We start from the raw sequence: 25,410 nt of genomic DNA on the forward strand, positions 1-25,410 counted from the left end.
TAAGTTCCTAAATGTCAGATAAGTCTTTTCAATCAAACACAAACTCAGTACACTTGAGTTCAAACTATCAGTTTGAAGTAAAGTGCACATTAAAAAAAAGGGACACGTCACTTTTTACTGCCACCTGTTATTGTGTTGGTTTGCCAGTAGCACAAGATCTGTTTGGCTAATAAACTGAGGCAAGGATCTTCTTGATCTGGGAACAAAGTGTACAGACAGAGAAGAGACTCAAATGTCAAACACTGAGCATCTGACAAAGGGATTTGTTTTTCATGATGTGTCTTAAAGGTGCACACTCTTAAGCATTAAGCCTGGCTTAAAGTTTCAGGGAATAGATTAACTGAGTGGAGCCCTTTCGCTTTAGTGAAGAACTACATTTGTCATAAGTCATGAGATTGTGTACTTTTGTGACTGTAGTTGAGGTGAGTTGATACCACTTTCATGGCGGAATGTAAATATAAAGCTACAGTGTAATACCCCAAATATCAAACTATTGCTTTAAGGTCAGAGGCTTTGCAGCAGCTGCAGTAAGAGCACATATGTTTAGTGTTGCTGTATCCACCCCTAAAGGTCCTTCTTTTATTGCAGAATTTGAGAACGACATTTGCTGTTAGCATTAGCTATAACATTCAATGATCACTAACTGACAGTGGCGACTTATTGTCATGGTAATAACATCACGTCTTGTGTTTTGGCTGGAGAAAATGCATATACAGAAACTGACAACAGCCACACACACACACACACACACACACACACAGGCGGCTCTGTGTAGTCTCGTAGTCTGCGACAGATGTACACATTAAACCACTAATAATTATGTGGTTACTTTTCCATCACACTACCAATGCTCAAACACCAGAACATATATACTTACATTATGTAATCAGTAGTCTGCTCCGCATTAAAATGCATTTCAGTCCAAAGCCATGATATAGTGGTGAAACTCCTGTCTGGAATGACTATGTATGTATTTGTACTATCCCGTAGTCCATTTTGGTGATTAAGACAAAGCAGTGTTCAAAAGTTAAGTCTGCTTATTTAGATGCCAAGTGCTAGAAGATGTGCCACAACAAGATCATCCGTTTTATCAAACTTGCACTGACTGGGGCAGAGTGCCACTGCAGGGGGTGCAAAGATGTTGAGCAGACCTACAGTTGTATTAATGTGATTCATGTGGTGGCGTAAACAAAATAAAGGGCTCGGAAGCAAGCAAGGCTGTTATACTAACCTGAATCTGTTTTATTTAAATACCGTGCTGTTAATGATTGCTAAAAATGAAATCCACTTTTGCTGGAGTCGGGGAACTCGAACGTTTTTCGGCTTCTAAAGGGGGTCGTTGCAGAAAAAGTTTGAGAACCACCTCTTTACTTCAAAGAAGTGTTTTTGTCTCCGGAGGAGGTCAAACTTGCTGTGATATTAGAGGTCGGACTGTTCTGGGATTCAGAGTCTGGTTAGAGAGCTTAAGTGTGAGAGGCCAGAAGGTCTGCACTCACTTGGGACTCGGTTGATGGCTCTCAGAGGTCTCAGCACGCGAACCGTCCTCACCGCTGAAAAGCTGACATTCTGCAGGTCGAGGGAGTACTCCAACATCCTGCAACATATGGAGGGAAAGATGGAAAATATGTGTAAATACAACAACAAAATACCAAATAATATAATTGCTATCACACTGCAGAACGTACTCGATCATCAGGGAATAAAAACACAGAAAATGTAAGGGCAATATTATGTAGCCAATTATATATTGCATGTATTACATGCTCTCCCACTCTCACTGGGCAAGCGGTAATTAATCCTCTAATGTCCCGAATCACATTTACATTCTTGCCTTTAGAGATGACTGCAATACATGTGTTCTGGCAAACGATTTGCTTTCATTCCAACGTTCATTGGACTGCAACTAACAGACTAGAAAGTTAGAGAAACACCACGCACGCACACTGCAGTGCGTGTCTTTGTGATTGTATATGAAGCACGGCATACACGCAATGTTTGTGTGCCTGACAAACACACACGCATACATTCACATGCACCCTCGAACAATCGACCTTCAAAGGAGCAAGCGGCATATGTGCTTCCCCTTTGGGACGTCAAGAGCTGGTGAATCACTCATCACTGAGAGGAGGTTGTGGCATACACAGCGCATAAAAGAGCAGCATTGCATCAGTTTGCCTTGTAACCTTGAGACGGCACACACTCGTAGCAGCCTCTCCAGCAGCTCTTTATAGGCTCTGTCAGGCAGCGATGGGAGGTTGTAAGGACAGCTCTTAGAGCGAGACTGTGGAATGCCTGCAGAAACGTTTTTCTTGTTTCTTGATCAGTGTTTATCGGCATCTCTGCTCACACTCACTCTCTCCTTGTGTGTGTGTGTGTGTGTGAGTGTGTGTGTGTGTGTGTGTGTGTGTGTGTGTATGTGTGTGTGTGGGGAGCAGATGCTGAGCACATGTGCCGCTTGAAGGGGCGTGCAGATGAAGGAATTCCCTCCTCGCACCGACTCCAAGTCTGTCTGTCTGACAAATTTGCAACACATGTTGGACAGTATGTGCATGTTTGTGTGTGTGTGTGTGTGTGTGTGTGCAGGTGCTCACACAAGCCTGCTGGGTTGGTCACCTTAAGTGCAAGAAACTCCCCTAATGAATGTATGAATGTGTTTGCTCTCTTTTAACACTTTCAGGTGTCCCAGTACGAGCCTTTTCTGATTTGTTACACCGGAGCAGCACTAAAGCAAGAATACACACTCGCTCCCACACTGTATATACACACACACACACACACACACACATGCTCAGAGCTGACAGATGGCCAGCAGGCTACAGAGAGATGGTAAATAGGTAAACAGTTAACAGAATAGCACAGAGATGCCCTCCCATCACCAGTGGAGAGACACGGGGCTAACAGTATCTGGTAGTCCCTGGGAACAGGTACATCACATCGGCAGCTGTGTAATGTTCTGTAATGGCCGCCAAGGACAGCCAGGTCAGAAGGAATCAACTGGCACTTTTATGAAGGAGTAACTTGCAAAAAAAAAAAGCCACTTTGGGAGCACAAAAAGAAAAGGACTGATATATAAATACCCTATCACAAACTATTAGTCCCAACAGGATTATTAAAGTTAATACCAATGAAAAATAACATTAAGTTTAGTACAGTCACTATTGGAGTGTGTATGGTTATCTGTCCCCTGTGATGAACTTGACAACCTGTCCAGGGTGTACCCCGCCTCTCGCCTACTGTTGGCTGGGATTGGGTCTAGCCCCCCAGCTGTTAGATAATGGAAGGATGGACAGTCACTATTGGGTACTACACCATACACTAACATAGCAGTTATGCAAGAAAGAATTGATTTATGAGGATGAATGATGATTTAAGACTTGGCAAGCTAAAATGATTAGCCAATTAATTGATTAGTAAATCAACAGAAAATGTATCAATAAATCGTTAAGGGTAAATTTCAAGCAAAAAACCCAACTAGTCTCTGGGTCCAGCTTGTCAGTTGTACTGACTATCGTCTCGTTTGGTGTCCGACAAAACAGGATGTTTTAAGACGTCACCTAAGGCTTCATTACAACGGTTTACCTGGATTTAAAAATAATGAAACCGTTCGGATATTTGTAGGCAGGATTATGAACAAGGACCTCATCTGTGTGTGTGCCACAGCAGCAAAAATGGCCACAAATACGGCAAAAAAAAGTGGTCACAGCTGGGCAGTGGTAAAATGTCTGACAGAAATGATTGTAAATGCATTTCTCATATTTCTTCTTTTGGAGTCCATCTTTTCATCACATCCGTGCTACAGGACTATTTCTTTTGCATCTGGCCAAAGTAATAGACCTGACCATAACCCCCTCTGTAAAACCACAATTAGTTTTACACTACAGCATTCGTACAGATTAAATAAAGAAGACATATTGTGTTAAGTAGTGAGCTTTAGAGGCGCTGGAAGGTGGATTTAGTTACATTCATATTGAGCCAGGCTAGCTGTTTCCCCCATGTTTCCAGTCTTTATGCTAAGCTAAGCTAACCATTACTGAAACCTTAAATCTACTATATAAGTGAGTTATTGAGTTATTTATCGGCAAGACAGCAAATTTCCCAAAATGTCAAACTATTGAGTTAACTGCTCCCACCACAGCTATGATGTTGACAGAACAAATACATCAGCCACTATTGATTAGTTAGGTCAAAATAACAACAGACAACAGCTTATATGAACAAGATGTCAGACTGAATAATGAAGTGAAAGCAAAACGGCAGTCTGATTATCAGGATATAGGAGATAGAGAATATACAATACATTCTCCATGGTTTCAGTGCTGAATAGCATAGTCCCCATGGGAAATTTTTAACAGGACACCAATGGGAAAACTCATGTTTCAGTGCCATAGACACTCTATAAATCCCCAGAGCAATATAATACAAATATTAGGGCAATGTTTTGTCAGACAGAGTTACATAAACAAACTTAAAAGCGGATGATGAATGATGTCTGTTGAAAAATAGTCCGTGCAAAAACACTTGCTGCCCTTGATGAGAGCCAGATGAAGTTCGGTGTGCTCAGTGAAAACTGGCCCATCTCGTCTCATCTGGAATGAAGAAACAGCCGAGGAGAAATGGAGTGTATCAAACAAACGATGGAAACGGCAGGAAGTCGTGCGCTGTTTTCGTCAGAGTCTGTGCCGGTGTTGATGATGGTGATACACGGAAGGGCAGCGGGCGGCGGACTAAGAAATGAGAAGCAGGAGAGGAACGGGGGACGCCCAACCTTGGGGGGAGTTTGCGTGAGGAGAATTCCCAAACTAAAGCACACAAAGCGAGTCTACACACGGGGACGGAGTCGAGGACGAAAAACAGTTTTACATCTTGTCACGCGCACTCTGATATGATACTTGTGCACATCTTGATATGGCGAGATCCTTACAAGGACAAACTCGCAGAAGAATGTAATGAGATTCATATAAATCATGCAATAAAAAACACCCAAAGACATAAAGTTTCCACAAAAGAACACACATAAGCACACACACACTCCTCGTAGACAGCTTGCTTCTTAGCTCGTCCGCTCTTATCGCAGAGGGTGAATGTGTGTTTGTGCCAAAGAAGCCAGGCACATGAATGATGAGATACATAGCTTTCCAGCTACATCGCCTCAAAAACAGGTTGCGCACGCACACACACACACACACACACACATACGACATAATGCCACCCAGAAAGACCTATAATAGGAAAAGTACGCAAGGCAGCTCAGGAATCTGGAACAGTGTCCAATGTTTAACCCGTTCTGTCCTCACCAAACCTTTATCGGTCTGTATCTGTCCATCTCCTTTCTGTCCAAGTCAGTCCACCCCTATATCTGCCAGATGAATAAGAAAGAATGGATGACTGAGAGATGGACCAAAAAGCTAAATCAGAGGAAATCAATGGTGAGACAGATATAAAGGGAAACTCGCGAGTGTATATTGTTTCATCATTCCCCTGGCTGCGTTTCCATCTCTGTATTTTTATGCAAATCATGATGGATGGACCGAGAAGGGATGAATGGAACTGACAAATTTTTATGGAGCCGCCTCAGTTTTCATGCTTGATTTGAGGCTGGGGAGTTTGTTTTAACAATGAAGAAATGATAAATAATGTTGGAAATAAATTTGCTGGATAACTGATGAGGTGAGCTGGGGCCTATTCTCACTGCACAGCAAGCTGACAAATGGCTTGGAGTATTCCGCAATGTTGTCAGTATCACGGCGGCAAAATGTGTGTAAAGCAGTCACGACGCACTTCCCTTACCACTGATCGTCCGATAATTACATGGCTATTTATATTGTTTGCGTGGTTGCCCAGAGTAAGAGGAGTGATGTGAATCCAAGATTTGTTTAGCCTAGCGTAGCGGTGAGACTAGAAGCAGGGAGAAGCTGCTAGCCTAGCTTCATCAATCCTGAAAAGAAATACGTCTTTAAACAATTTAAAAAGCTAATGGGGTAAGTCTAATGGATTTCCTTTTTTACTATTTGATTAGGTAGCTAATGGTTTCTGTTCGCCGTTTAAAACAATGTGCAGGTATGTCATGCGCGTGAAATAACCTAATTAATTATTTGATCATAAATTATTTAATTATTTTTGGCACATTTCACACACTACGGCACCTAATAATTTACTATTTAAGCACTGAAAACAAGCTATTTATTTGCTTCAACCCAATGAATATAAGCCACTAAATAACACTGATATTTAGTTTCTAGTAACCTCATCTTAAAATTCATACCTTGTCATCATCATTTTCTTTTATCATTTTATAATTTTTGATGATGTCTTTTTTTTCCTCACACTTAATTCCTAAACATGCCAACCTAACTAGATCAAATTTTGTAATGATTTTGGGGCTATTTGTCCATATTCAACATTTGTATACAAAACAATAACACCCTGGAGTGAAATCATTCATCCATTAAGTACTGAGTCATATTCATTAACACTGCATTCAGGAAGCAGTTATTTAGGAATCAAACCGTTGTCTCAGAGCTGAGTTAATTTTCATCTCCAGTCGTCACACCAGGTGACTGATCCTCAGTCGAAGAGTTGCTCCACTGTTGTTATTATAGTAAATAATGACTTTGTTATTAGATTACTGGATTATAACTCCTTACCACTGTAGCTGCACATTCCTCCATCATATTCTGTTTTGTCACTTATCACTTATGAACTAACCAGTCATCTGTCCTCTCCTCGGATATTCCTTTAGTCACATATTGTTCACATTATCTTCGCCTCCACATCAGTGACAGGCAAGCTGTCACACTAGATGTTCCTCAGCAAATGCATGATTGATGGATAGCTCTTTGGGTGTGTGTGTGTGTGTGTGTGTGTGTGTGTGTGTGTGTGAGTAGGAGGTGCTTTTTAGCGTGTGTATGTATATGTACAGTATATGTACACAGTATATTGTTAAAGTGCAAACGCTACAGTAAGTGTACCATAAAACCAAATCTTATTCAGGTCACAGCATGGTCAACAGCTAATGATGAGCGTCTGATCATGTTAAAGCAAAAGTATGTAGTATCATTAGGGAGAAGTGGAGGGAGAAAAACCCGCAGAGAACAGACAGATGGACTGTTTTCATGCTGAATCAGATCAAAATCCTTTCATCAGCAACACTTTCTGTCATCAACCCACTCTGCTGCTTATCTAACCCAAATGTTAACCAACTTATTCCTCACAGTCACGGTAGATTACTGAATATCTTTCTCTTGCAACAATCAGACACTCTGCGGGACTTCTCCTTCTTCTTGCCCGCAAGCAGAGAAGTCAGAGGTCTTAGCTTCAGAACTGTACTCCTGCATAGGGCAGGCATTACAAGTGTTGCTCATGGACACTTCAGAGCTGGCATGTCCTAATGGGAAACAACCAGACCCCATTGTTGCAGACTCTTCCACTTTCTGTTAAAGGTCTAAGGGGCAGTGATGTACAGTTTGTTTAGAACTAGTAAAAACAAAAGACATCAGTAGAAGCAGCACATATTAATTATTCAAAACAGAAATAAAGCTACGCGCTTACTATCATTCCCTCCGGGAAACTCATGATTTTGTAATTGTAGCCAACTACGTCTACAAAAATGCGTGCAAAATGTGACAGTCACTGTGTCTGCCCTGCATATAAAACAGTCCAATCCAAACCAACTGTTCCCAGGTCAAACAAATTCAAACTCAACAAACCACTTTACTTGTGAATGTGCTAATGCCTGAGGGACCTTCTTCTTGTTGTTTTTTCAGAACTGCAGTGCTTGGTATCCTGCTGATAGTAGTGTGTGCTGTTGTTGTCGGATGTGTACAGTGCGGTAAAAAGGAATTTCCCCCTTGGGCACAACAAAGTCTAAAGTCTAAGTATTCTTCCAGCTTTCATAAAAATTTAATACCATAATGAATATCTACCTGAAAGTAATGTACATCATCCAGCCAATCAGGGACAAGCGTTCTGTATGGCAATTGTGTAAATGTATGTAACTACTGATTAAAACACAAAAACACTTACAAAATACAAATACCCATTCAAGATTTTCACAATTCTTACAGTATGTGTTGTTACATTATTAGCTTCAATAGAACCTACATTTAATTGAAGCACATCCTTTGGCCAGAGAATACCTTTTTATTTCTTGGAGCGTCACAGGCCAGCCTAAATTAGAGGCTTCAGCTCTGAGCCTCAATACCCACAAATCCAGTAACACGATGCCAGTACTTTGCAGAGATGATCGTTTTTTTTCCAATCCTGCCAGTGTTCACAATAGCAAAGTAACAAGCAAGGGCGTCATTTTCGCTGCAACTAAAACGCATCATTTGATTCGCTCCCTAAACAGTGTCATCTGACTATCCAGCAGCCGAAGCCCAGATGAGCGAACGGAGGACTGAATAGGTTGATTTGCCCATCTTTAATTACTACCGTATAGTTACTAAATTACCACAACACGTCCTCATAACTAAATGACAAAATAGGTAGATTAATCCCAAAATGAGGGGTCTGGGTATAGGCCTGCGTTTGTTTGACAAATTCATCCATCTCCATACGCAGACCTAGTTGCTCTCCTGTCTCATGTCATAAAGTCACTAAAGGTTGCAGATTAACAATAAATGTGAACATGGGCCGTATTAAGCTGCTGCACAGTCAATTTATAGGCAGGGTTGGGGAGTAACAGATTACATGTAACGGTGTTACGTAATCATGGTTCAAAAATAAAGTAACTATATTCTATAACAGTACAGAAATAAGATGTAATCAGGTACAGGTTCATTTATAAAAGACTGATACCAGGTCTCAGTGAGTGAACACGGCAGCGTGAGCCGCGGCTGAGTCAACTAATGAGACTGTGTTCAGACAAACACACACTGCAGGCTAACTGAGCTACTTAGATGATGGCAGCTAGTTAGTAGTAGTTAGCAACAGTTAGCTGACTTGCTACAGCAAAAAGAAAACTGCTGTCCACAGGACACTCCGTAAATCACAGAGTTGAGGTAGAGCACCCCATGGGGAAACATCAGAGAGAAAACCAGAAAATCTTTTACATTAAATACGCTTTTGTGCAGTAATCAGCAGTGCACAGTCCCAGAAACATTAAGAAAGCTTTTCATTGGACACTAAATTAATACAGGACCCCCAGTGCAGGATGATTCATCAACATTTTAAAATCATTTTCCAAGAAATGACCTAAATACCTACAAAACATTGTCATTGATGGGCCAGATCGTGCCTTATGACATATAGGCCCAGTGCAGGGCATATATAAAAACATTTAAACATGCTGAACAGGCTGTGGCTGGGGTGGGTACTATCCTTTTTTATCCTTTGGACTAGGCACCTCACCAATATCACTGATGCACGGGAGATGGGTACCAATGATCTTCTGAGCAGTTTTAATCACTCATTGGATATAATTGTATGTTTCTGTAAAAATCCACTGAGCAGACAACGCATCTTTAATACTCTCTTGTCTTTATTTGCGTATTTGGTATTAACGTAATACAAAAGTAACTATAAGTAATCAGGTTACATTATTTTATTTTGTAGTACTTGGATTATGTTACTGATTACATTTTATTTAATTAATTAGTAATTGTACTAGATGCAAAATTACTGATATGTTCACGAGCAAGGGTCAGGACACAAGTCCAATCAGAGCTGTGAGGGAATGCCAGGTAGTAGCCTTGATAACTGCAGTGGATGTTTTTAAGCAATTTTTGTGTGTAGTGTTAAAACTAAAAGATATGTTACTGTTTTTGAAAGAAACAGAAGTACTGACTACAGTGTCTGTGGTCTGTTGCAAAAGTGTGGAGATGGGCCGGCCTGAATTATTATCCCAGTCAGCCTCTGGTTTTATGGCCTTATGCAGACTGTCAGGAAGTCTGAACGCCCTACTCACAGCTAAAAAAAGCACTGCCAATCCCTCTATTCTGTGGTAGTATTTAAGGTGATAAGCAACTTCATGATAGCCAAATCATTTCATTATCACCTACATGCTTGGCAACAAGACAGACAAAAGCGTTACATACAACACAAGTAGGCCCATTGTGAGGATGAAGGCTTGCACTCGACGCGTATTCACTTTCTGTGCACGTAGAGGGCTTCCCACCAATGATTAATTAAAGTAGGATTTAATTTGCGAACACGGGGTGAATCAACAGAGGCTGCAGGAGGATCCCCTCCATTATTACATTGTAATTTTGCTTGATAATACAGTCGCAGTTTTACATGCAAATACATCCCTGTGAAGCTCTAAAACATTCTGCTCACACTTCCGCTCAACCTTTTTCATCTCTATCGTTCCAGCATCTCCCTCCCTCCCACACTCCCTCCCTCTGACTGCTAATCTATGGTCTATCTGCTGACCCTCTTGTAGTGGGGAGATAATCTAGCTAATGGAGGAGAACCCAGCTGGATAAGGACACCCAGGACAAGAAAATACAGCAGCCCAGTCCTGATGCTGTACAGTGCTAGGGAGGGAGGGAGGGAGGGAGCGAGGGACCTGCTGCTGGACAGTAGACAGTTTGTTTAATGGCCATCATTGTTCATGGATGCTGTATCCTTGTCTGTGTCCTCGCTCACTCTTCTGGATTGCTACATCACTCTCTGACTCTGCTTTTAAATGAAAGGAATAATTCCACGTCCAAATACGCTTATTTGCTTTCTGTCCGAGAGTGAGATGTGACAACATCCACAAACGTGTGCATCGTGGCTTAAAAGATTCTGCCAAAGTTAAAACCTGAACAATCAAGTTAAATTAAGGTGCTAGACCCAATTCCCAACTCAAGTGAATGCAGCATGAGCATCACAGTTGTGCCCTTGTCTAATTCAAATCACAGTAACTGTGCAGCACAATACATAACAAATGTAAAGGGACTTAAAGGCAATGTGCTCCCAGTGGAGAAAAACTAATAATTTTTATACCTTTCCCACTTTTATCTCTGTCCCTCTTAATCTCTGTCCCTTCCTCTTGACATCTCTACCACCCTCGCCTTTCCGCCTCCATCCTTACACTCTTTCTTCCACGCGCTGACCCCTAAACTAGGCTGGAGCCGATCCAAAGTGGCATCAATAAATCATGAAGAGAAGAAAGGTGAAGACACTCAGGATTAGGTTCTCTCCTTCTCTCTCACTTCCTTTAGTGTGACTCAATCACAGGTCTGAAATCCAAGAGGAGGTGTTGAATATTTAAAGACAGTTAAAGGTGCTAAGTTTGCATTTTAAATAAGCATGTATCGCGGTAAAATTAATAATGATACCTTCATATAATTACCTTAAATGACTGGGACAATAGTCAAGATGATGGGTGCAAAATAAGGTCTTCACTTTCTGCCAGCCTGTTCTTTCAGTAAGACCAAATTTCCTATAAAAACATTTCTGCTTCTTTTTTTTCTTTATTTGGAGAGAGCAATTACATTGCAGGTTGACAGATTTTTGCCTTTCTATACTTCAAACATTCATTACTTTGAGAAACTCTCAAAGCTTTTGCACTAAAAAAACACTGAAGCGTTCTTGTATATTTTAGTCTCAGTCCCAGTTCTATTTTGCATCCAGTACATTTGCATGGTAGCAAACATTAGCATGCTAACAGTGAACATTACATTGATTAAAAAAAAAATCAGCATATTAGCACCACTGTGCTAAGTACAGCCCCACAGAGCCGCTAGCATAGCTGTAAACTTTAATGCTGCATAATTTCACCTCTTCAGGGCTCTTAAAAAATCAACAAAATATTTGAACAGCTCAAAACTCTTAACATGAGGGGTCAATGGTAGACATTGCTTTATGTTAATGAAGCCACAAAGGTACATGAGCCACTATTCTATTGCTTATACTGAGTTAATAGTATACAGGTACTGGATAAAGGTAATGATTTTATGTATTGCAAGTATGCTGATCTTGCACATGCTATAATAGCAGCAATTATAACAGTGTACTGCAGGGGATCAGTTAAGGTATAAATCTCAAAACGTGGAAAAAATGCTTGCATGGGATATTTCATGTTGAGAGAAAAAAATTGTAGCCAGGTTTAGACTCTTTGTATGTACATTGATATGGGAAACATACTATAACTGACCCATTTAATCACTGTTTTCTTAAAGCCTAAAAATGATACAGCAGCCAAATGTAATTTATCCCAGCTGACCTATACAACCAAAATTGAGTATTTTCATCCGTGTTGTCAGTCCTCAATTATCAGACCAGGTTACATATTGAGGGAGTCCAATGAAGCAATCGACCCGGCTGCCTCAGCTTCTCTTCCTCTCTCTGTCTGCCTGTCTCTGTCAATCTATTGTTCATCCTCCTTTTCCCTCCTCGCTCCCCATCTTCATCACCTCAGTTATCCTTTCTGTCACTCTCCAGGAGGAATCCAGCCACAGAGAGAGTGTTAAGTCAGATCGATGTACTATGGATAGGATACCCTGTCTGCTACAGTAAGTGCCGGTGCACTCTAGACTCCCTCAGCTATCGACCGGGGCTCCACGGCACCAATCAATAAATAAATACATAAATAAATGAAAACGCTCTTTTAACAGGTCATTCAATCTAGAGCTTACAATTGAGTATAATCGGTTCTTTTTATTGGCAAATATACTTGTTTGTAACAGATTTCCTAATGGAGTGTCAATCTTGATGTGAATAGATTAATCTGACTTTAGACTGCATTAGGAAAACAATTTTCATTCTGTACCTCTGTAGCAGAATGCTATTCGCTTTATAATTTATGAAAGATGTGTCAAGTCAAAATATATTAAAAAAGTGACTTTTGGCAATCAAAGTGCCTGTCTGGTACCGTAAAGGATAATTCCAGTTAATATAACTTTTGTCATTTGTTTGGAGTTCTGTCCATTATTTCTACTCAGTAATGATAACACTGTAGTCACCAGAGTAATTACTGAGATGTGGGAACATGGCAGCATCACTACAGGCCAGAAAAAGAGTGGGCATGTTTTAAATATATATATAATATATAGTTCAGCCAAATTCCTTTATTTAGAGGTTAAAACAAAAGTGAGCACAATAATTGGTAATTGCACAGGAAAATAGCTGTGCACAAATATACAGAAAGTATAAGTGATGGTTAAAGCAGAAAGTTGGTGTGTAAACTGTTCTGGACATAAAAAACGGACGGTTTGGATAGTAACTTAATATTTGTAATGATTTTAAAAACTATGGGATCATCAGACCTTGTGTTTCACGCTGTTAGGCACTCCCAAATCCTAGAAATGAATATGGTAAGTCGATGTTATTAATACTGAAGCTCCTCTGTGAGGCAGTACTTAGGCACAGCAGTGCTTTGACCTTAATGCTAATGTCACCATGCTAACATGTTCACAATTACAATGCTGATGTTCAGTAGATATGTTTACCATATAAAATTTTCACCAACTTATTTTAGTATGTTAGCATGCTAACGTTTGTCAATAAGCACTAAACACGAAGTGCAGCTGAGGCTGATGGGAGTGTTCTTTAGTTTTGCTGGCGTCGCGTCACAAATCAAAGTATTGGACACATTGAAATTGACTTGATGGTGGTACGAGAAAAGTTAAGGGATAGTCAAGTTATTACACTTCATCCTGTGGGGGACATGAATCAACCCAAGATGTCGACACATTTAACTCAAAAACTAAAATTCCAATCTCATGGAGGCGCTAGGTGAAAAGTCAGGACATCACTCAAAATCAATCTTCACCCACCTCTGGGTACCATGAATGTCTGTACAATATTGCATGGCAATCCATCTAGTAGTTGCTGAGATACTTTAGACTGGAGGCTGGTGGGACAGACTGACACTGCCGCGCCTAGAGCTGCGCTACGAGTTTTATGAAAGTGGAAATATATTTTAATGTCAGCTGTGTATCTTGTGTTTTTGGGTGTGTTTTCTTTTGCAATATGAACCCATTCCTTAAAAGAATTACCAAGTTTTAGTTCAAGTATTATTGTTTGATAGGTCAGTTGGTATTAGTGAAACAATATGTTACAGGTCTGGAGTAACACTAAGACAAATAACGTACCCGTGCATCAAAACCACACCTGTCTCTGCTCAGAATTCTATGTAGAGATGACCACAAGAAGAGATTGTCTGCTTATTCTGTGTTATCACCATGCACGAAGGACTCTGAACAACTTGACAGGTAAAACAAACAATTTGAAAGCTTTGGCACGAGTCATCTGTAACTATCACGCAGCCTGAGTGGATGTTTCTATTCACACTGGGTGCTGTCATCAGCTTTTTCACACTTTCACACGCATGCAGCTGAAACGCGGCACATGTGAGTTCATGACTGAGAGCAGACTAAGCATCACAAAGTCAACCACAAATGAGATATCAAGCGCTCTGAAGGCATTTCCAGTCATGAAATTGCAAAATGACTGAAGTGAGGGAATGTTTTGTGAAATTAAAATGTCATTTATCAAGTGTGAATTTTCATCTACCGCCAGAAAACAGACATAAACTCTCTTTTCAAGTAGGAAACTCCTATCTACTGTGGCCATGTAAATGAAGCAGTAAATCCTCCCCGCACTTTTTCCACCATTCACCAGCCAAAAACTCCATGCACGTCTTCCTCTCCTTCTCCACGCTCCACCTGTTATATACAACCATCCCTCCATCAGTCCCCCCTGTCTCCCTCCTGACAGTGAGGTGATTAGGAGGCGAGAGCGCAGACCTTCTGAAAAAGCAGCTTAGCTGTAATTATCGTCTCGGAAAGAAACAAACATCATCAGAGCCTTCCTCCGCAGACTTAACAACTGTTGCCAGGATATTTCAAATGCTGGACAACCAGCCGTTGCCTAGGTTACCTTTGTCTCTGTGTGGCTGGGTGCCCTGTACAGATGACAGTTTTTTTTTCTTCTTCAGAAATGTCAGCATGGTATAACATGAAACACCAAAACATATTAATATAAACAAACACACATGCACACTCACACCATCACCTACACGCTCAGATGTTGGCCAACATCCATTCAGACAGAGTGACAGGAAATGCTGTATGTTCAGGGAGAGAAAAGAGGATGATATGCCATGATGATGATTTCAAACCAAAACATCACAGTTGCATGTTAGAGTACATACATACTGCCGGTACAGACACATACTACTGTACAGACAGAACGCTCTGAAATCAAGCATGAGCTAGGATCAAAGTCTACATGTGAGAGCTTATAAGAGAAATTCCCCCAGTGTCCACGTCCAGCTATGTTTCTGTATATCTATCGCTTTAGTCCAGTGGGTCTCAAACGTTTTCTATCATGCCATATCATTTCATCAGGAGCCAAAAAAGGTTTATGCCCCCCGCCACATTTCCCTGCATAAATCATGTTCATTTAACTTCACTATACACGGACCCCCTGCAGTGGCTCTACGCTCCCCTAGGAGGGCCCACCTCACAGTTTGAGAACCATTGCTTTTAACTATGTATTAACTAAACTATTGTTTAAATTGTCCACCTATGACACGCGTGCCAGTATTAGATTAGTGTGGTCCCCTTATTACAAGCTAATTTAGTTCAAAAACAAACAAACAGATTACACCAACATGATGAATTACTCACTTCTCTTTGTGCGTCTCGTTGCACCACAAAGGAAATTCTGCATGGTCTCTATTCAGTCATGAGACGGGCTGGATGGTATAAATATGTTTCCTTGAATTGACTGTGTTAACTTACTGTCAAGTTAGCAAGATAAACCACATATAGTCACAAAGCTTATCCAGGATTAAAGACCATAAGAACTGCTGAGATGCGCATTACTGAAATGACACATGAAGGAAATGAAATGAAAATGTACACATCCAGCAAACTGTTGCACTAGCAAATGCACTGGGGTTCAGTGTGGCTGTGGATGAAAGCTGTGGACCTCAACGACATCCCACGTCTTGCAGTCAGTAGACAACACACCCTTCAAAGGCATGTGTGCAGCTGAAGATATCAACACACAGCCCAGACATGAGCAGCAAAGGCAGGGAGAGGGATTCCACTAAGTGGTCAGCATTTTACTTATTTTTCTGTTTTCGGTTCTGTTTATGACAAAAGATTAACTGAGAGAGGAGATCCTGATGAAAGGCCTACAACTCAATGTATTATTATTAGGGCCGTCAGCATTAACGAGTTAATCGCGATGAGTTTAAAGACAGATCATAACGCGTTCTAATTGTGTTAAGCGCATTAATCGCGTGTGTCAAATACTATTTTACACCGTCAATGGTGCTGTTACCAAAGAATCTTTGCTAGAAAGATATACTAATGATGCTACTATTTTGACCCTTCGATGCACCCTTACTTGTTGCCACAGACACTTCCTACCTCCTGCTGCAGCCATGGAGATAAACAACAACACGGGACTGAATGGCGCGTTTTACTTTAAGAAACTCCTAGATGGCACTGTTGACAAGTCAAAAACAGTGTGCACCTTGAGTGAAATGGAATTAAAATATCACCGAAGCACTATTTTGGAGAGTGCAAGTTATATACATTGTCGTCGCGGGGGACAATTGTTGCACGCATACATAGCCTGTATGAAACGGAGAAAGCAGCCAAACTGAAATTCCTACTTAAAGCAAATGCTGTCTCATTGGTTTCAACTGAACTCAAAAATAATGTAACTATGGAGTATTTTCTTTGTTATGCACTTTATAATAACGTTTGTACATTTTGTGCATGCACTTTTGCTGTAGAATTTTTGAAAGCAAGCTTAAGGAAGGCTATATTTCTGAAGACACTGATACTTTTACCTCAGTCTCGTTGCACATCTTTTGATTTGAAATAATCAAATGAATCGAAAAGTCAAGTTCATAAACTAACTTTCTTTGCGTTAATTTGATTTCCAATCAAGATACACTGACAAGAATTGTTTTCATTGTTAATACAGACTTAAAACAGTAAAAAGATATAATATAATAATAATAATAATAATAATAGAACAGAATTTTAATCATGTGATAAAAACACATGATTAACTATTGAAATTCAGCGATTAATCGCGATTAAGAAAAAAATAATTGTTTGACAGCCCTAATTATTATTATAAACAAGGTCAAACTTCCAGTCATAACTGGCCATCTTCATCTTTGTAAATGTACACGCATCAAAGAAAGGGTTGGGGACTCCTGGTCCAGACTCATGGAAACATAGACCTTTAGCTCCCACCCTTAGTTTAATGGTAAAATGTACTTACATTTCTGTTATTTCTGTTTGTATGCTACCACAAACTGTACCAATCAATTTGTTCAATTAATACAGTTTGTTGATCTTAATCACAGTCTATTTTAGCCACTTACTCTTCCGAAGTTACAATACAATATGTATTTCCATACAGGCCTCATGATACAATAATTTCTTGATGTGATTAGAGCTGAAATGAGCCAATTATTCTATCAGTCAATCAACAGAAAAGTTATTGTCAACTAACTTGATAATCTATTAATAGTTAGTTCCATGCTTCTTAAATGTTAAACAGTAAGCTGATTTTTGGTTGGCACTTTAATTATGTCAACTTGGGTTATGCCATTGATCAAAAAAATCTGGAAAAATATTGGCAGTTTAATCAATAAGAAAAATAACTCTTAGTTCCATGTGATGTGATATTCACACAGAATGTAGTGGACAACAGTCAGCATTTGAATTAATTTATGAAATGTCTAATTCAAATCACTATATTCAAATATTAAACAAAAATGTCAAACTTAGAGAAGCTTCTGTTGCAATCTAACATCGCAATGCATAGAAGATGGGTTTGTCTATTTCTGTTATGTTTTTTATGGAATTCCACACAGTAATGTTCCATCTAATGTCTGTTTATGCATATCCTACACTGCTGCAATGACCCACTTTTTAGTTTCATCTGTATGCATCTAGAATATCTCTATTCATCATAGCTGTGATCCTCCTCCTCCTTCTCCAAAAAGAATTACACCTGTTTTTATTACCTGTTGCACTCAGTGAATTGCTGCTTGAATATTAAGCAAGGTATTTCCAATCTTCTGCTACTCTGGCACTAAATATTTTACTAAGCCAGGACGACTAATGGGGAAGCAGCTTCACTGTCTTTGACCCAAGAAGATTTCCACTCAGATGTATGATGCAGTTATAATAAAGAGAGTAGAGGGATTGCATGAATTAGACCTGAGGAAGAAGCTCGGGGTTTGCTGTTGCTGAAGGGCATTGCACGCACTTTGATACGCACGCAAAGAGGGAAATGTGCCCTGTTCCCACTGATGGACAACAGAAGCTGTGGCAGAAGGATGGCATTAAATACCAGCAGGGGATGTAGTGTGATGAAAATGTCAGACCAAAACCAGCAGGCTATGTTCTGTAACATGTTTAATCAAATTACATTACAGTTTGTGTGCATTGCTGTGTGCTCATCAGGGTACGTGTGTCAGGGTGTGTGAGTTTCTGTGACCACTGTGTTCATATACTGTATGCATAAGTATATTTTGTGCCTGGATTTGTCCATATTTATGCATTTATGTGGATTTGTGTTATGGAAGTTGTGAAGCACAAAATCTATTCAATCTGCTCTTAAAGTTATAAAGTGTCCAAGTGAAGAAAGGGAACAACTTTAGGGTAAAAAAAAAAGCACCCCTAATTTTGCATTCAATCATTTTAAAATCTGACTGCACTCTCTTCAGCTGTTTGACAGATTCTGAACACTTACGAATTTAAGAGGGGACTTTGCTACCAACTACTCATTAAAAAGCTTTTACGGGACATTTAGAGTCAATTTATTTAACGGAAACCAAGTAGAGCACACAGGGAAGGAGTCTAATGTTACTTCGAAGACTGGTTCTAACAGGTTCATGATCCAAATTCAGTGTCATCTGAACAGCTCTGGGGGCAACCAAAGAAAACCACGGAGCTTGTTGAAATCTTGTGACACAATAACATTTGCAAGCTCAAAACATCTATTCATCCACAAAAATGTCTGTGTATGCTCAAATCCTGACTTGCAGACTGATTACTACTCAAATTTGTTGCATGCTTGTGTGTGTGTGTGTCTGTGTGTGCGTGTTAGTGGCTTCTACAGTGTTTATGTATGGTTATGCTTGGCCACCTGAGTGTTTGTGCGCATGTGTTTGTGTGCGGAACACACCCAGCCAATACTATGAAGAAGTCCAGGCGGTTCCACGTGTCTCCAAGGTAACACTTCTTGCCAAATATCCCCAGAGCCACCATCTTGATCACCATCTCAATGGCAAAGAACGCAAAGATGAAGTCATCAAAGTCCTGCATAAAGAGACAGACACAGAAAAACACGTTTATATTATTATGTACAGTAAAGGACATACCACACAAAACACATTTTTTGTTAAATTCTGCTCCTCCACAATTTGACCAAGATGGTGCCCAGACATTTTACGTGGTGCTTTGAGCTAAATGACAGAATGCTAACATGCTGATGTTCAGCACATATACGTTTGCCACGTCCTCCTTGTTATTTTATTGCACGTTAGCGTGCTATAATTTGCTAATTAGCGTAAAACATAAAGTACAACTTAGGCAGATGGGAGTGTCATTAGTTTTGCAAGTATTTGATGGTGAACAAAAGTATTGGATGATGGCGCTGGATGAAAGGAGGATCACCAAAGTTTCTACAATTAATCCTGAGGGCAACACAAATGTCTGTACTGAATGTCATGAAAATCCAGCTAATAGAGACATTTCATTCAGACCATTCATGGTGGAGCTTGAGGAAAAGTCCGGGGATCACCATATATATTAGGATACATCATCTGGGAACCACGGATGTCTGCATTAAAAAAGTAGAAATACATTTACTAGATGTGTTTCAAGAAAAGAGAAAAAAGATAACAGCCTTCTTGCAGGTGCAAAGGATTTAGTGTCTTGCTCAAGGACACTTCAGCAAGCCAGATGCTTGCCAACTAAATATGCCTCATGATGGCTTGGCACAACATGAGGCCCACCTTGTTGCCTTAACAGAAACTCAAGTGGCAAATGGCTTCAAAGTAATAACCTGGAACAAGCCGCTCATTTCACTAATCAGTATTCTTGCCCTCATTACTGTCTGTCTGGCTGTCTGACTGAGCTTCAGCTCTCCTAATCATTAGCAGACTGAAGAAGAAAACGGGCGTGAGAATGAGGACGGGAGTTGGAGAGGAATTAAAAAGAAGATGACCTTTATTCTTGAAATCTGAAAGTCAATAAATACATTTTAAAAAGCAGAAGAGAAGGAATTGGAGATGAGAAGGGAAATATCCAGCAGAAAATCTGGAAGGAGATCAAGGCACAGGACACCCACTGATAGATGAGTCATCCAAACATGAACAGAGAAATGTATAAATATATCAAATCCTGTTAGCTCAGTCAGAAGCTAACCTCTCGCTACTCTAAAGTTCACTGAAAGTAAAACGCAGAGGTTCACACAGGAACTGTGTGTGTGTGTGTGTGTGTGGTAGAACCCAAAGTTCTCATCCGTCCCATTGTTGGAGAGCGTACATGTTGCCTGCCTAGAAAGCCCAACAGATTTTACCTGACATAGGGGGTTGCACTTGATATTTCCAGGGCACACAATGTATTAGACAGTTGGTTTCTTTTGCAAACAGCCGCCCCAGGTTAATTCCGTAATACTGACCATACATCACTCCAGATGTTTTACACACCACTCATTTACTCCATAGAGGCAGAAGAGCCTCCGAGCAGATTGTTCAGCAATGCATATTCCCCCAAAAAGAAAAGGCAGGAGAAAAAAAACATTGTGTTAGGTGTTTGATCTAAATTTAATCTGAACTGTATTTCTGCTGGGATCAACTTTTCTATGTGCATGACCAGTGATGCAATGATATGCACGGTCATCATGTAAGCATTACCAGTGTAAATACCATGACATTGTTACAAGTAAAATTTAAGTACCGGGCCACGGTTAAGTCACAGCTTTCTAACTGCTGCACCATTTAAAGGTTAACTTAAAGGGTATTTTTCAACCCTGACCAAATTTTCCTAATTTTTTATGCCTATGTGGCTAATTGGGACACAGTTTTAGGAAACTTCCTATCAATGTCCACTAAATAAATGAAGTCATGGGCTCTAACGACAGCAGTCACATAGACACAAACACATGGGAAAATAGGCTCCAGGTTAAAAAATACCGAAGTTACCCTTAAACATTGTTGATATAATCAGAGGTGTTCAATAAAAGAGAAAATGTTTCCAACTTTAACCTTTTTTTGTGAGATATTGTGCATTTGGATAATTCCATTTACTTCCACTGCAGTTGTTTCAGGAAATTTTGAAGACCTATACATGAACACATTTGTGTGCTTGCAGTGACAAGGGCAGGAGAAATCATTTCAGTGCTGAGCAGATGACAGATGTGTTGATTTTCTCTCAGGTGCATTGAGCTTCATTAAGTAGGCAAAATTCATTGGTCGTTCATGCTGTTCTTCACAGTTCTATGCTAAGCTGTGCAGGTGCCAGAGAAACATGGAGTTGCTAGTGTTGCCTCACAAATGAAATCCTTCAGGCCTTACCATGCAACAGTAAAGCTTCTAGTTGTACTAGAATATATAAGGGCTATATTTCAGGTAGAGGAACATAAAAGAAACGTCACTACCTGTTCAGGTCTAACTTTTAATTTCCAAATGATCTTTGGATAACTGACTGTTGGATTCAGCCTTGCCACGTCCTCCAGGAAGTAACTGCGACCCGCCACTGTTCAGCAAACTCAGCTCATAACTACTGATCAAACCACGAGTTGTTTTTTAACATTTGTTTGTGTTCAGATTAAATAAAGAGGTACAATTAATTAGTGAGCTTTTGGTAGGTGAACTTTGGACAAAGTTGCTCTGTGTATCATCAACTTTAGACTATGAGTCATGTGCTCTAGCAACTGAGCTAAGCAGTGAAACTTAAAACCATTCTGAAATAATCATGAAAAAACGCTCCTGCTGACACGGAGTAAAATAAATATTTGAAACGATGGCTGCTTAGGGCTTCCGTAGATCTTCTTATTTAACCAAATAATTATGTTTCTCAACATGTCCAATTATTCTATTAATACTTCAGAAAAAGGTTTTTGTAGTGTATTTTTTTGCAAGAGCCACGTATGAAGATGACATCCACTGTAAAGTATGTGTGAATGGTTTCTGTCTGCCTCGACATAAAAGCCCTTTTGGACCAACAGGGAAGCACCTTTCCCTTGTTAGCATTCAACTCTTCAAACGATGCTTTGCACATTAGACCTTGCACGATAACAGGGCACATCAACAGTGGGTTGGAAAAATTACCAGAAAGTCCAACATTTGACAGATGTTACAACCCAAGATGCATGACTGAGAGAGAACCAGCATTGTGTGAAACAGAGAATAGCAAAAGTGTTCGCCGCCACGCTGAGCATTAAATGACTGCATTGCTTTCTCCTCTCCATCATTCTATCTCTGTGCTCTTTGTTTAATGAAGGAGCCATTCCTCTGCTGGGGAGTAATTACTCATTTATTTTGCATTAGCTAAAGCCTGCATGTGTGGATAGCTCATAATATAAGAAACTCCTTTAAGACTAAGGGTGATAGGAACAATATCTTTACTGTCACACACGCACACACACACACACACACACACACACTCATACACATCTGCACAGTGATTATGTAACACATGAATGAAGACATACAGTATACACATATACATGGGACCAAGCCTATAGGGGCTCTTGATAAATTGACATTGAGCTGATGTCAGCCAGCTCGACCTTCCCTACTGTCTTCAGTCCAAACATGCACACACACACACACACACACACACACACACACACACAGAGAGGAATACACACTCTATGCATAGCTGAGTTTCAAATTCATCGGAGTCAACAGGATGTGCTGTTGTGAAGCCTTCCCAGGGGAGCTTGCTGGTCTAACAGCACATGGTAATATAACCTTTGCAATCAGGATATTGATTCCCTGAAACTTGATTCTGACGAACATAGATTAGATTCTATATCTAAACATACAGGAAAATCTCTGTAGATACCACAGCCTGAGGTCTCGAAGGTTTCCTGACATCGATGATACCAAGCTGACTATTTACCAAAAATGGAAAATGCGTGTGTGTGTGTGAGTGTGTGTGTGTGTGTGTGTGCATATTGTCACAATGGTTCACTGGCTGTACGTCCATGCGGAGACCAGAGAAGCCTAATACACACGCGCCTGCCTCAGAGGGAATAGACACAAGTGACCTGTGCTGAACGGCTCCCTGCTCACACAATCCCCAACTCCTCCCCCTCCGCTGCTTTCTCTCCTTGAGAAAAGTCTTACAGAGGGACAGAATATTTTAACTCCATTGGAGCATTTTCTGCCACGTTTGGAGTATCTCCAAAGAATAATCAGACTTTCACATTATGTGAAAACAAAACTAAAAAGTTAATTACTTTGTATCATCCAGCCTAATCCCAGTTCAGACAAGCCTCACGAAATTGGCTTTTATTCGGCGTGACAGTCGCAAAAGTGTGAAATAGGCCAACAAATGACGGAACGGAACTTAGAGTGAGTCAAGCCAATCTAAAACTCTTTGAAACAGAGTGGGATGTATCTGAAAAGACACTGTTGGAGCAAAATTAAGTTGTGAATCCAATAATTTAAGGGTTGGTTATGTAATATTAATTTGGCAAACTGAAACCCTTTAATGGGTCTATCACAACTCAGAAAGAAATTCAAAGGTTTTTCATTCAGGGTCTGCATGTGTTGCTACTGCTTATTGTGTAAGGTGGTTCTGCAATGCATCTCTCAGAGATCTTTTGTCAATGAAACAGTGTTGGCAGTACTGTAAAGTCTTTGTCTTTTGATTTTGTGTAGGTGGCAGGTAGCACTGCTCATTCTTTATGCCAAACAAACCAGTTGCTGCTGCCAGAAATGGACAAGCCTTCACTTCCTGTGCACCAGACGATCCTGTAAAAACTTACCAGACGCTAACGGTTTATAACAGCAATTGTAAAAGCTTCTGACATAAACTGTGGCTACAGATTAGTAACTAGTGGCAAAATGTATTAACATATCTGTATATCCAAATGTCGCACAAGATATGCATATATAACAGTGGACATTATGACTTGTCATAGTAGTGAATGTGTTACTAACATATCTACATTAACAATAGATATGTTCCATTCAAGTGTCCCAGTAGGCTATGAGACTATAACCGTGAACCATCATGCACAATTCTACCAAAACTGAAGCAGCTAAATGGAATTCAGCCATCATTAATTGTATTATTTACACCTGTGCTTTGCCTACTGTGACGTTTACACTGTTTATCCTCATGTTTGTATGTATGTATGGACGTATTTATATGTGTAAATACAGTCTCCTTGACTCCTTTGCTTTGGTCTCTACCAATACCTGAGAAACTTTCTGGGCCTTTCGCTGCTAAATGTATGACCTCCATTAGCTAGTAATCTGATTTGCTTGGTGAGCTCAACAAACTCAGTAGAGCTGCAAAGTTGTGTATTTGTGCCATTTTTAGCTAACATTTTATATTGCAGAGAGTAATCTAGCCCTTTCTTTAAAGGGGCTATATGTAAGTTTTTCAATGAAATTAATCAAATTTTCATTGCCTTATTGTCAATGGGCTCAAAACTCACTTAGAAATGAATCACACGCCTGTTTTCTCCGTTGCTTGAATCAGCCACGCTTTTAATGTGAGGTCTCCAGGTCGGATTCAGCCCTGTGCGCGCTCCCGAGCCTCTCAGACTACAGCGACAACACGGCAGGTAACGACATGCAGTCCACTAACACCACAAAACAACCGGCTCCCAGCAAAACACAGGCTCCACGTAAGGATACAAAAGAATAAAGGTTTATGTGCTGAAGCCCAAACAGGTTCAGATGATGTCGAGTAAGAACAAAGTGAGTATTAGTAAAGGTGCAGAAACACACAGAAAGTTACGTTAGCTCGCCGGCTAACGCCAAGCAGTTGCTAATGTTATCCGGTGCAAAGTTATATAACGTTAGCTTTCCACATTACTTCACCAACTAACGCGACCCATGTTACTATCCTGTGTACCACTGTTGATTTAGCCTGCAAGAAAGGATGTAACGGTAAAAAGAAAATGTGGAGCGATTTGTTTACTAACGTTAGCCTATAGTGATGCAGCCAGGAGCACCCAGCTAACGCTACAGTAGCTCGGACCTGCCGCTGTTTGCTTCGTCCAGTTTAGGTTTATTGTGGTTTTTATATAGTCTATGGATTTTTACCAATAACGTTACTCAGGTAACGTTACACAGCTTCTCCATCTCAGTCGCTGTAACTAACGTGAACCACATAAAACACTGCAACAAAACGGCCACAACAACCCAGAGGAAGAGCCATCCACTATCACTAGTTATAGTAAAGTTACTTACTGCGGTCTAACTGTTATAAAGTGTGACACAATCTCGTTTTAATATCCAGTCCAGCT

The 25,410-nt window shown here is 40.2% G+C and overlaps 1 protein-coding gene across 1 annotated transcript in view; it reads right to left on the reverse strand.

Annotated features, from left to right (window-relative positions):
• cacna1g (calcium channel, voltage-dependent, T type, alpha 1G subunit) overlaps positions 1-25,410 on the reverse strand; it is a 279,605-nt gene that overhangs the window by 147,417 nt on the left and 106,778 nt on the right. Inside the window, exons 4-5 of the mRNA XM_038736528.1 lie at positions 19,099-19,232; positions 1,497-1,594 (exon numbers count right to left, since the gene is read on the reverse strand). Coding sequence (XP_038592456.1) covers positions 1,497-1,594; positions 19,099-19,232 — 232 coding nt within the window. The remainder of the gene's footprint in view (positions 1-1,496; positions 1,595-19,098; positions 19,233-25,410) is intronic.

The sequence above is a fragment of the Micropterus salmoides genome, unplaced genomic scaffold, assembly GCF_014851395.1.
Source record: "Micropterus salmoides isolate LMB-PRFRI ecotype aquatic unplaced genomic scaffold, ASM1485139v1 Ms_hic_scaffold_21, whole genome shotgun sequence".
In the NCBI taxonomy this organism is placed as follows: domain Eukaryota; kingdom Metazoa; phylum Chordata; class Actinopteri; order Centrarchiformes; family Centrarchidae; genus Micropterus; species Micropterus salmoides.